This window comes from Pollachius pollachius (assembly GCF_949987615.1).
Source record: "Pollachius pollachius genome assembly, chromosome: 17".
In the NCBI taxonomy this organism is placed as follows: domain Eukaryota; kingdom Metazoa; phylum Chordata; class Actinopteri; order Gadiformes; family Gadidae; genus Pollachius; species Pollachius pollachius.
This window is the reverse complement of record NC_136950.1, coordinates 16984086-16997907: the sequence shown is the minus strand read 5'-3', so window position 1 is coordinate 16997907 and position 13822 is coordinate 16984086. Positions and strand designations below refer to the sequence as shown.

At 40.7% G+C, this 13822-nt stretch overlaps 1 protein-coding gene across 1 annotated transcript; it reads right to left on the bottom strand.

Annotated features, from left to right (window-relative positions):
* Positions 1–4651: 4651 nt before the first annotated feature.
* Positions 4652–10492, bottom strand: LOC307089091 (myelin-associated glycoprotein-like). Its single transcript, XM_079755195.1, has 8 exons — positions 10265–10492; positions 9966–10035; positions 8584–8958; positions 7593–7916; positions 7215–7487; positions 7017–7089; positions 6634–6667; positions 4652–5587 (listed from the first exon to the last, which is right to left on the bottom strand). The coding sequence occupies exons 2-8, from the start codon at positions 10030–10032 to the stop codon at positions 5390–5392; spliced, it is 1344 nt and encodes a 447-aa protein (XP_079611321.1). The 5' UTR covers positions 10033–10035; positions 10265–10492; the 3' UTR covers positions 4652–5389.
* Between the last annotated feature and the right edge of the window lie 3330 nt (positions 10493–13822).

Below are 13822 nucleotides of genomic sequence, written 5' to 3'. Positions count from 1 at the left end.
ACCAATAAGCTGTCAGAGTGAACTACAGCATGGAGGAAAAGTGATGTTTGCCGTTTGCGGACTCCTGTGGGGTATACTACGAACCTCGCTGAACATACCCAGGCTTTCTTGGGAAAGCATGGATCGCCAGAGACGCAACTCGCGATCAGAGTTAAATGGTACTACGAAGCTCACTTAAGATACGATTAGTCGAGCCAGGTTTTCCGCTTTAGGTTCAATGCGCGTGAAAGGGGCGTTTATCTCGTCATTTTACTCACCTTAACAAACTGGATAGATCAAGCAGTGTATATAAATGCGTATGAGTGAAAAGATTCTGCATATTGTCTATAAAATAACTATGCCAAATGCAGAATTGTTCGCCATTAATCCCAATAGAATGATAATTTAAAAATGCATAAGCAACGTCCAACCTGTCTTATTCTATAATTTAGGGAATTCACTTTAAATACACCCTATGTAAGAAATGTATCGCATATGTTTTCAACCGCTGAGGCGTAGTGGATTAGTATAAGACCCGAACGCCAGCGACCGGGGTTCAAATCTCGCTGGTCTATCATCATGCCTTTACCCCCATAGATGTGGTGCCAGCACAGCCTTGAAAATATGGGTTCAAGGTTGAAATAAGCACAAAAATATAATTCCATAACCTTAAGTGAATAAGTATTCCATATGCATGAGACTTGGGACTTTTTAAGCTTCACATAAATGCCCACCACTTGGGAGTCGAACCCCCCGCTGTTACATATTTTAAGCACATAAGCTGCCCCCACGTGCGGTGCCTTTGCCTTGACGTGCACTCACACGTGAGCACACACACACACACGCACACACACCGCACGTCAAGACAAAGGCAGCTACACGCTTGCCAAGGTAAGACGTTATGTTGTTAAACATAACGGCTCCGCCATCGACACACGCAGAGGTAAGAACACACACGCACGCGCGCACACCGCAGTGACACTCGCCCAGGTAACGTTAAGAAAATGATCGAGTTGGAGTGTTCCTGCCCCAAAGTGTGTTCGCACATGGCCAGCTCTACACTTGTAGAGCTGGCCATGTGCCAGACGTCTGGCGTGCCAGAGGTGTAAGTGTGTTTGTTGGAGTGCACTGTAGCTGACGAGAAGTGATACATATTACCCTGTGAAAAATGTACAATACAATGTTACCAGTTCACTTCACTGTGTGGTTGGGTCTACTTATTTATTTTGTTCTTTTATCTCACACTTCATTTTTTGGTACACTGAGAGGAGTTGCTATAGATTACATTGAACATATGTGCGATGACAATCAATGGATTCTGAATCAAACTCATGACCCAACAGAGCAGGGGTCAGCAATTAAGTTTGGCCTCGGGCCAATTTTTTTTCCAGCCAGTGGGTGGTGGGCCAGAATATTATCAAAGGCTAGTTCAAGGAGTTGATTAATGAAAGTGCATCTTGAAGTGCGACACAGGCCCGTCAGCTGGCTTAGTCATATGCCTACCAAGCACTAGATGACTCTTAAAAGACGTACATATAAACATGTGTATGCCCTAATCACGTAAATGTCATGCCTGATCGCATTGGGTAGAGATGTTGCTGCACTGTCTAAATAAAAAAATAAAAACATTCGGGAATATTCAAATTATTCTAAAGAGGTCTAGACTCCATGCGCAGCCCCGCCTTCTCCAGTTAACCAAGAAAGCCTGCGCCGTGACGAACGGCCCTCGGTTTTACACAGGAAACTTGAGATAAGACGGTGAAGTCGCCGGGCGTGCCAAGCCTCGACCGAACCGGCTTTGCAGTGTAGAAAGGCCTATGCTGGAGAGAGGGCAGTAGTGCGCACCTAAAAAAGCGGCCATCCACTCGTAAAATACTTCACACAACACAACACAACATAACACAACACACACACACACACACCACGGCGGGTGCTGACTAGGGTTGAGCACCAAAACTCGGTTCCAGTAGGGAACCGGTTCCGACGTAAACGGTTGTAACGAGATCGAATAAGAAGGCACATTTCGGTGACTTATAATGGTGCCTGACTTTTTTTAACGCCCCCTGCCCCGCCCCCATGATGTTGCGGCGTCAACTTGCGTTAGTGCTGGGCGGTATACCGGTTCACACCGAATAACGGTGTGTATTTTCGTTAGGATATGATTTTTTTATATACATTTACATTTACATTTAGGGCATTTAGCAGACGCTTTTATTCAAAGCGACTTACAATAAGTGCATTTGTTACAATAAGTACATTTGTCATAAGAAGTGAAACAATATATCGCTGTCGGTACAGTAAAGATGTTCATAGAACCTACCACCACCATACCGGTGTATTTGATTACACAACGTTGGGAACGAAGCGCCACGCGACACTGTTTCAGACGGGACCCTTTCCAATGTTGCGCTAAACACGCATGGTACGACTACGACTTTCTTTATAGGTCCATGACTGCGAGGCGTGGTATTTCAGGCCAACTGGAGTGTGTCACGGCTTTCAAACATATAAACCATAAAGCCTATGGGCGCCTCGAGACTCGGGACGGACTTGTTTTATTGTACATTTAGCACATTTTCTAAATCCCATTGATTTCTGTTGGAAGACTCATTGCTCGTTGGCCGGAAAAGGAAAGGGGGGGTGTTCACGTTTGGTTGTAGTCTTTTCGCTCGGTTCTAGCCCTACTGATGAGACGGAGAACCGAGCGAAAAGACTATAACCAAACGTGCACAGCCCCCCTTTCCGTTTCCGGCCAACAAGCAATGATTCTATGAGGTATTCTAGTCCGCTGAGCTATGAGCCAGAGAGCTAACGTTATGGATTGTACATATTTATAATTCGAAATTCGTCTCAGCCTTTATACCACAGATACTGATTACAGTTTAATTAATTTTCTACAATTTAACAGCTCTCATTTTGAAGAATAATCACCGCGCCATTCGTTACAATGGGAACCGCGCCGGTCTGTACTTTCAAAATAAAGTGTACATATTTATAATTTGAAATTCGTCCCAGCCTTTATACGACAGGTACTATAGGGTCTATAGCCTATACCCGCGTTTTCTGAATACAGTTTAATGTAACAGTAAGCTGGCAACACCGCAACTGCAAATTAACCGCAGAGATTACTATGGCAACCGGTCAAACAACATGGCGATCTGCACGCGCATCCGCCGTGTTGATAAACAAATAACCCCCTTATTGAACCTGAGCGTGCCGTTCACAGACACCAGAATGAACGAGTTCACAGTAACGTTCATCAGGCAGTAATACAGTACGTTCACGTTCGCCCATGAACGAGTTCATGAACTATCGTTCAATGAACGCGTTCAGGCACAACACTGTGTGTGTGTGTGTGTGTGTGTGTGTGTGTGTGTGTGTTGCGAGCGAATGTAATTTCAAAGTAACAAACGATTGAACAAACTCAAAGCCGATGCATGCATCCAAAACTATCTGCTCAAAACCAAATAAACAAATCAAAATGTTAAATTCATAACAGTATGAATTTAACACACACGTGCATGTATGCACATGTATGCACGTGTGTGCGGTTTCGTTTTTTAAAATACCGGTTCGAGAACCGTTTTAGCACCAGAACCGTTTAAAAAGTACAGAGTAGGTACTTTTTCACCGGTATTGTATAAAACCCAAATGATACCCAACCCTAGTGCTGACTGACTGCACACACACACACACACACACACACACACACACACACACACACACACACACACACACACACACACCACAGCGGGTGCTGACTGACTGCGCACACACACAAACCTCCGTTCCTAGCCTACTCACCGTTAGAAGAGCTGCAGGCGAAGTATCCTCATCAGAGACTCTACTTGCGTTAAACAGCAAAGTCTCAGAGCTTGGCGTCTTAAATCTTTTGTGGACTTTTGTCAACAGCTCCTGCCTTTCATGCAGTATCACACAAAAATACGTAATGTTGGGTCGCGATGGTTGTTTTATATAGGCCTATAAAGGGGGGTTCCGTTTAATTTAACATTGCATAGTTTCCAATAACTCCCGCTCAGCCCCTCGCAGCTTACGCGTGACCGTGACGAGTGTGTCTCTAACCTTCCGGGAGTAGTAGCAGGATTTGATACAATTAAATTCAAAAACGGTTGTGATAGAAAAAAGGTTCACAGTACCCGGCCCTTTAAATTTAAGCAAACAGATATAGATATTCGATATTCCAAAAAAAAAAATCTTTTAACTTCAGAATAATCTGGCAGGCCAGAGATTATGTCTGGCTGGCCAGTTATGGCCCGTGGGCCTCCAGTTGCCGACCCCTGCACTAGAGGTTGAGCGGGCGCAATGCGCGGGCGGAAACTCTAGTTTGACTTATTTCAAATGACAGTAAAATTGACCAATCATATATTCCCTCTCCATGGGTGGGCTTTGTTCTAAAAAAAATGATAACTATGCTATCTTTAAGAGTCTCTGTCTGTGCGGAGGCCAGCATTTCTTATTTGTAGAAGATATCAGTTCTAGGAAATGATTTTATTGATGACATTATTGAAAGCATTATTGGTCAGCACTACCAAAAGATATGTCCAGGTGATTGCAAGCTACAAGCTAGTTGGAGGGTTAAGTATAACAATTTATTTTAAATGCTGTTGTACAATAAGCTTGTACAGTGTTTCCCAAACGTGGTGCTGTGAAAACTTCCTTTTCAAAACAATTAAAACAGATTACAATTTGCAATCAAAAACACATACAAGTTATATTCATAGCTTCCACGTTAACTGATTCAGAGTAGCTAGGCTCACATTAAGACCATGTGAAGTATTTAATGTGTAAAAAAAAAACATGAAACAATTTCTAAAACAGCTTACCACTCTCAGTATACTCATGCAGTCAAACTGTGTGTTCACTGTCTGATTTACAGAGAGGACCGTCAACAAAATGTTCTGTGTAAGGCGTGCCCGGTAATTTTCCCTTCCAATTAAACATTAATGTATGCATAGTAGAACATAAAAATAGAGTTGACTTTTCATGTAATTCTGCTGACTCCTGATTTAGATTTTTAAATGTAAAAGATGAACAAACATTACCATTAAGATATACCAGCTTTATACAAAGCATTGCATGTGTACTCCTGTCGCAGTATTTTATCCTGAGGTGTCCCTTAAAATGTAATGAAATGCAGCCTGCTGTTTCTTTGCAGCATTTGATAAAAGTAGTCCTCCCTAACTTTTGTTGTGCTGTTGATTTGATAAACAGCACCTAGCCCTGCAGGGAGTCCTACAAACTTGATTTTGTTTATTGGTTGCCTTGGAGACAAAAAAGCATAAGGGGTGCCATGTTTTAGAAATGTTCTGCTGCCGCAGCCATAGATGCTAAAGCAGGATATGTTTACGCTGACATACGTGGAGACTAAAGAGATCCCAGTCCAAACTATTCAGCTCCTCTCCAGTTCAGCCCTGATCTGTGTGTTCTTAGCCTGTTGAGCAGTGATCTCAACGTACTCTGAGGTCTGCTCCTCCCCATGGGGGAACACCAGGCCTGGGTTCTGCACAGCACCTCGCTTGGCAAAGTCGATCTCTCCGTAGTGGATCTCCTCTTCCACCTGCTTGTCTGACGCCTCGCATATTGGATTCTGTGGAAGAGCATTGATACATAAAAGACTTGAAAGAAGAGTGAAGAAGTGGTTCCCATAGAATAATTTCAAATCGACTATGATAACATTTGAACAATATGTGTTTATTGAGATAGCTGAGTACATTGTGTTTATTTTGGGAGAGCTATGATATTGTTTAATTATTGGAATTACTAAAATATGTTCACATGAAGGCTATCTTTCCCTTAGTTGGCTACGTGAGAATGTCTGCTATGGTTGACCGCTTGTGAATGAGATGAGATATTCGAAAGAGCAGAAACGCCGCTTGGCTAAATATGTCACTATCCCAGGGCCCAATTGAGCCCAAATGATCGTTTCAACTCCTTCTGACGTATCAGCTACTTTCAGATGTTTAGTGCTGCAGTCCAATTCCTCTGAACGTAGAACAAATGTATCTTACATACCAGGTGAGCCGGCTTTATTCTAATCATCCTATTTTCAGCAATCCTGGGCCAAACGATTAAGACTTAATAGTATCCGTTGCATAATCACGTGCCTGGGACCCCCAGAATCGGGTTTTTGAATTAAAAAAATAGCTTTGCACAGAGGGGTGCACACACACTCCAGCAGTTATTACAAATGTTGAATTGGGAAAAAACGATCGGCTTGGAAGTCTTGATGGAGCAGCTATCGGTCTTCTGCTTACATTTATAAGTAAAATGACTTTCTGTAAGTACAGTTTTTTTGCATTTTTTTCTTTGCTTGATTATTCCCTTGTGGACAATTGTATGCGTTAATTCAATCAAAATATTTTCTAAATTGTAGCAAAAATATAGAATTTTTGTCATGCATGCAAGAAGTTCTATTATTTTGTTTTTTGCAAATACATATGAGAATGCTTAAACTTAGACGATGTACAGAAATGACTGCATCCTACAAAAATGTTAATGACATCACATCGTCCACATTGAAGTTGGTTTCTTCAATCAATTCAGTAAACTTGTTAACTTTGCCTTCATAGGGTAAACTATTATACCTTCAAGTGCAGGATGCTAGTACGCTGTCCACCACTGTGTGGTTCCTACCTGTTGATGTTTTGAAGGTTTCTTCTGTAACCACCTAAAAACATGAGGTGGGATCACAGGTTAGAACGGATACGGACCCAGCACACAAACTGGAAAGGTTCATCTTGCCTCATCATTGTTAAAACTAAAATGATTCATATATATATATAACAGAACCGTCAACAATATTAATGAACACTCTTATTTTAGGATTCTCAAGATGATTCTCACTTCATCGTGGATTATCCCGAATATATAGATATTTAAGTCCTAATCTATATCTATAGATCTATTCAGATATAGATCTCGATATCTACAGATATTGATCTATACATATCTAAATGTATATTTACAGATATATATATATGTAGATATAGATGTGATTTAGTGTGTGTTTTACTTACAGGACAGAGATGATCAAACCAATAAAGAAGACGGTACCAAAGAATCCACCAATTATCAGAGGGACATTCAAATCTGTAGGACATAAAACATTGTAGATCACTGGGGCATTGTCATATCCATTTGAGATTGTAGGGATATATTTGGGATATGTGTTATAGTAAAGTAGTTTATGGGTCTACGGGTAGATGTTGATTTACCGATGCTTTCACCGCTGATAGTTAGCTTAATCTCTTTTGATGTTTGGTTTCCCAAGGGATTCGTAGCCACGCAGTAGTAGATTTCTCTGTAGCTGGACACAGTAAAGCTGTACAAAGATCCATCTGACACGTTCAGGGGTCCCTCCGCACTGCTCCTGAACCAGGTGAACCGGAGAACGGGGGGGTTAGCTCTGCTGGTGCACGTCAGGTTGACCACACTGCCCAGCGACACCGTGGGGGGGCTGACGGAGGCCTCGGTATCCTTCGGGGAATCTACAGAAACACAAGATAAGCCTTCAATTTCAAGCTATGGTTCCGCTTTTGAATGCAGTATGTAATGTCCCAGCTCACTGATTGGACCGTATGCTGGTCACTCACAGGTAACGTTGAGTGTCACGACGCTCTCTGCTGTTCTGTTGCTGGGCCCGCCTGCTGAGTCGTTCACCGGATAAGCCGCCAGACAGGTGAGGCGGACCCCGTCATGTTGGTGCGACAGAGTGATATTCAGCCGCCGGGTCCTGACGTTAGGCTCTTGGTCTCCGTGCGGTTCCAGCTGGCCCTCAGGGCCTCCTGACTGGTTCCAGCTCAGGTGAGGCGGCTCGGTGGGACAGGGTGCGATGGCCCTGCAGGTGAACGTTACCCTGCTCCTCTCCGTTAGTGGTCCCTCCTGGAGGGTCTGTATGGAGGGTGCTGGGGCTGAATCTACATGGTTGTTTTCAAGAAACATTTGCATTAGGCTGAAATGTAGCTTTAATATCCACATGAATGAATGCAGCATGTTTGGTGTTGACCAGTACATTCCATAGTGGAGAATAATCATGGGGAAGGAAACGAAGTGTGCCACACCCCATAGTCCATAATAAGTATTAATACAATATAACACTGGCATAAAACAATGTTAAAACATTATTTAATGTGAAAATACAATTATGTGGTATCGATACTTAAATTCTAGACAAGGAGAACAAGTATTTCTAGCTATTCAGGGAGTAGCTGAAAATCAAGAATGATCATAATAACAGGGTTCCTACGCAGAATGGAAAAGTATGGAATTTAATTTGAGTAATTTCCAGGTCTGGATAAGTATGGAAATTAGAAAAGAGTATTGAAAAATGTTTGTTTTTTACAGACTATTATCTCACTTTTCAAAATAAAATATATTAACATATACAAATCAAAACAAGCTTACTAACGCAACATGCTTTCAGATGCTTAATATTGACTGAAAATCCTCAGAGAATGGAAAGGTATGGAATTTTGAAATGGAAAATGTGTAGGAACCCTGTAATAATATTGAAATAGAAATAAAAATAATTATAATAATGACTAATCAAAAAATTGACCCCCAAACCAAAAGGGGTTCTCTTACCGTTAACTGTGATTGTAAGAGGATTGCAGGTGTCAGTTGCCTTGTAACTGTTTTCAACTCTAAAGTAATATACGTTAGCATAACTTGAGTTCATGTTCGTAAAAACGGTTGTGCAGTTGTATTCACTCATATTCCCAATGATACTAATTGGATATGTATTATTGGTTTTGCTGCCGTTGAAAACCACACTTCCTGGATTCGGCCCGAATTGGTGAGTCGATTTTAGCCATAAACCAATAAAGGTTTTCGTTTCATCCACTAGATATGATTGTACTGGATCAAATGAACATGGAATTTGCAAACAAGTGTCACTCAATGCCTCCATCTTGTTTGGCATAGATGCATTAAGCTTTGCAGGACAGGGTGTCTCACCACCTGCAACACAAGCATTTTTTACACAAATTGGCCAATGACATCCATCCTTCCTGTCCCAACACATCCTCCTCCAACAGCCTGGCCACATCTCTACTAGACGGGCATCACGCTCTGAGCATGGATAAGGGCTTCATTTCAGAGATCGATTACATTCAGATTAGCATTTAGTCCATTAGGTGTAAAACTGACTCATTCTGGGTCCATGAAAGGGGTAGTTCAAAATTTCCAAGTTAGCCAGTGTGTTATGTATCATTGGAGACCGTTTTCAACACGTTTCATTCAGTCCTTCTATTTGCAGAGATCGCTGGTGATAGGCTAGGGCAAGTCGATGGTTTCTGCTAGCTTGCCAATAAAAACAGTTTTACCCACTCCACAGTACACCCGAGGTAAATCAGTTATAACGCCAGACTATCAATGTAAATGTCTGTTGATAGAATAATGTTAGAAATAAAACTACCCTTGCATCGCATTGCATTTAGTTTATACTTCACTGTAGTTGGAAGCAGGCTACGGCAGCAGCGAACTGATATAACCTTGGCACCTACTACTAGGTGTCCCCGATTGGAGTGTGCTTCTCTGTTTACGTTCTGCTGTATTGAATTGGTTGCAAACACCGGAGCAGGGTAAAATTCCAACGCTGCTGAGAAAGTAGTCCCTCAAAATGTAATGTGATCATTGCGATGCAAGGATAGTTTTATTTCTAACATTCTATCAACATTCTATTGCCTCGGCTGCACTGTTGAGTGGGTAAAACTTTTTATTGGCAGGCTAGCAGAAACCGTCGACTTGTGCTAGCCTAGCACCAGCGATCCCTGTAACTAGAAGGACTGAATGAAACGTGTTGAAAACAGTCTCCAATGATAAATAACACACTGGCTCACTTGGAAATTAGGTCCAATGTCCAAAATCCCGAATTACCCCTGACGGGTCTGTTGGCGAGCCAATACCTAAACATATTCAGTGCATGGAACTAAATATTCGCAATATAACAATTGAACACCGCTCACCTGCAACAAAGATGACATTCAGTAGCATTTCAAACTGTATCATCGTGATGCATCTTGTGAACCTCATCTCCTGCATCATGAATTCAAAGAAGTAGTCAAGGTACATTCATTTTGGTTTTTGATGTGGCCTGGGTTAAGGTACCTACTGTACATCTTCCTTGTTTCAAATACAATAAATAACGAATATGGAAATACAGTAGGCTACTTGGAGCAACAAAAGTTACAAGAAAATGCATTAATCAGTTTATTCTAGGCCTTTAAAAAAAATGATATATATACATTATATTTTAATTCCTTACCGCGAGCAGTAGGTGCGTTTTCACAGCCAATGGGCAGTTTGTTCTAAAATAACAGTGTTGCGCTAATGAGTTGTTAAATCTAGGTCTACTTAAATACCAAAGATACTTCCACCTTTTAGTGATTGACCCTATGTGACCACTATTTATGATCCATGCACGGCTAATAAACCTTGATGTCAGTTATTAGTAATTGTGTCATATTTTCCTTGAGTGAGGACTAAACTGATCTAAGAGTTACTTTGATCAGACCTAATACTGCTGTCACTTGAACTGAAAAGGAGAACATGGCTTGTGGAAAGCAGGAAATGCTATTTACAGCATTGTGGTACTTCCCCTTCTCAACCACATATTAGCCAGATGTGTGGTTGCAGTCTTATGGATGCAAATATAAAAAATAAAGAATATTTAGTCACCAAATGAATGTGTATTCACAGTACAATCTGAGATGTGTTAAAACTGATCCATTTTTAAGTCAGGCGATTCTCAAGCTATTTGTAATTTCAGACCAATCAGCATCTTGCCCGTAGTGTCCAAGGTAGCAGAGAAGTGGATAGCAGAACAACTTAATTCCCATTTAAACAACATCCCCTTCTCACTGCATCCCATGCAATTTGGTTTTAGAGCCAATCATTCTACAGACACTGCCAACTGCCTGTTACTTGAAAACGTTAAATCTATGATGGACATGGGAGGTACTGTTTGGGGCTGTTTTCTTGGACCTGAGAAAAGCATTTGACAGAGTAAATCATAAGGTACTCATTGCCAAACTCTCCTCTTTCAATTTCTCCAACAACGCCCTCAAGTGGTCAGGTTCATATTTAAAGAACAGAATCCAGTCTGTGACTGTCCACAATCAAAAATTGACTGGGCTGGATACACTGATTGGTGTCACACAAGGATCTATACTAGGTCCACTCTTTTTCAGTCTTTACATAAATGACTTGCCCTCTGTATGCTCTGATGTAGAGATTCAGCTTAATGGTGATGACGCTGTGATTTTTACACATGGCACTAATAAACTTCAGGCTGCAGCAAAACTCACCAATGCACTGAATCGCATCTCAACTTGGCTAATTAAATCATGCCTTCAACTAAATACATCAAAAACAATCAGCATGTTTTTCTCAAAAAAATATATATTACAAGTTTTCTCTGAGTTCAACTACCTAGGCCTCCTAATCAACTCTCAACTTTCCTTTAAATCTCTTGTAAAAGAAAATTGGTCACAGGGTTAAGTTCATCTTATCGATCTTTCGCTTTATTAGAAATTCAATGACCAATGATGCAGCCAAATTATATGTATGCGTGCTATGATATTGTCACATTTTTATTTATTATTTTAAGATTTTCCAGGTCCATACATTACAGTCAATAACAAAGCCATCTCACTAAGCCATCTGTAGATGTAAATAGCCCACAGAGAAGTATCACAGGTTCAATAAGCAGTACAGTAGTTAGCAGGGCCTCAATAGGACCTCATACATATACTGTAATATATCCACGTAAGCATTTTTTAAATATAGTAAAATAAGAACAATAACTAAATAAACAAACATGTTGGGGTAAACCTCAGTGACATAAAAAGCCCTCTACAGAGGGAAAATAAAAGAAAACAAAAAACTACACGACAATCTACTTTAGACAAATGATGGTTGTATTGGTGTGATATACGTTATCCATCTTTCCCATCTTTTCAAAAAAGTTCCCTGTTGCAGTCTCAAAGAAAAAGTAATCCTTTCCATCTTAAAAATATCCTAGATAATGTCAATCCATTCCTCCACAGTAGGTTTTCCTGGTTTTAACCACCTTCTAGTAATAGCTTTTCTACTAGCAGCACTTAGGATCCGAAATAAATATTTGACATTAGAAGAAACATTTTCTGATGTTAAGGCCGACAGCGATATATTGTTTCACTTCGTATGACAAATGTACTTATTGTAACAAATGCACTTATTGTAAGTCGCTTTGGATAAAAGCGTCTGCTAAATGCCCTAAATGTAAATGTAAGGCACCCAAATATAAAGACTCAAATTTAAATTGAATGTCCGTCTGAAAAATGTTTTGCATGACTTTATAAACCTCCCGCCAAAATGGAATCAATGATGCACAGGACCAGAAAATGTGGAAATGATTTGCTTCGAAGCACCCACACTGTCGCCAGCATGCCGAAGAATTTGTGTAGTGCCTTTTGAGCTGGAGTGATGAAGAACCTTATAAGGTTTTTCCAGCAAAACTCTCACCATACATTTGAACTGGAAGTTTTCCACTATATCTCACATAGGTTCTCCCAATCTTCATCCTTTAGAACAAGGTTTCCTTCATGTTCCCATTTTTTTTTACATACAGTGAACTACATTTTGTTTGTTGTAACCCCTTGTAGAGTCTTGAGATAAGTTTCTGGTTAGAGCCAGCAGAATAAGCATCTATAAACACTTTTAACAGATTATTGTCCCAGCCTACTTGTGTACACCCCTTCTGTATCTGGTTAATATAATGCCGGACCTGAAGGAATCTGTGTAAATCGTCCTTATCGAAGCCAAAACTATTCATGGTCCCCTTATGCAAAAATGTGCAATATGCTGTTAAACCTTGCGACCCCCATCTCTTAAATCTTGCGTCCCATCTTTTAGGCAAAAAATCTGGATCAAATGCGCACCATCTGAAGACCTTTACTGCATCCTTCAGGTTATTTTGCGCTATTACCTTGTTCCACATCTTAAGTGAAAAACATGTCCATGGGTTTCCCAATTCCTTTAAATTATTCAATAAGCCCTTATCCCCAATTGCAGCCTGGATTGGAAATTCATCTGGTATAGCACTTTCAATCTCCTTCCATCTAGCACAGTATTCCGGGTTGCACCAGCATATTAATGGCCACAATTGAGCAGCAGTATAGTAATCTTTTAAGCATGGGAGAGCGACCCCGCCCTTGTTTTTTGACATTTTCAGAAGTGCTGGGTACAATGAGGATGCACTCTTTTTTCTCTCTTTAGTGCCGATAATGAAAGGTTCTGAATGATGGCATACCCATGTAGTTAATTACTAAGGAATAAAATGTATACAAAATCTGTCTGGCAGGTTTTATGAAGAAAACGTTTCCAAAAAGCATCGGACATATGACCCACTAGGTTCTGCTCCATGTATCCAATGTTGACAACGGGACATGACATTGCTAAGCTACCAAAATAAACAAGTGGAGCTAGGAAAGGAAATTAACTGCATGTTTAAGTTCAGAAGGGGCAAACGTGGCTACACACAGCACTACAAATGTCGTCAAGATTGAAAATGAAAAAATATTTGTTGCACAGCTGAACGCTGTATCACATCATGAGCTAGCTGTTCTCAATTGACAACATGCATTCCATCCAATCTAGCCTACATCAGGCATTCAGGCAAACTCTTGCACTCCCCCCCACCAGTGTTGGTCAAGTTATTTGGAAAAAGTAATTAGTTACTGATTACTTATCCAAGAAAGTAATCCAGTTACTTTACTGATTACTTGTTTTCAAAAGTAATTAGTTACTTTACTAATTACTTTACTTAGTTACTTTTCAAAAA

What these genes read in the sequence shown, in the direction of transcription:
- LOC307089091 (XM_079755195.1), bottom strand. Translation starts at nt 10,032, where the DNA reads ATGAGGTTCACAAGATGCATCACGATGATACAGTTTGAAATGCTACTG. An exon ending in TCTTACAATCACAGTTAACG is followed by an intron (nt 7,917 to 8,583) that starts GTAAGAGAACCC and finishes ACAACCATGTAG; the next exon opens with ATTCAGCCCCAGCACCCTCC. An exon ending in CGTGACACTCAACGTTACCT is followed by an intron (nt 7,488 to 7,592) that starts GTGAGTGACCAG and finishes GTGTTTCTGTAG; the next exon opens with ATTCCCCGAAGGATACCGAG.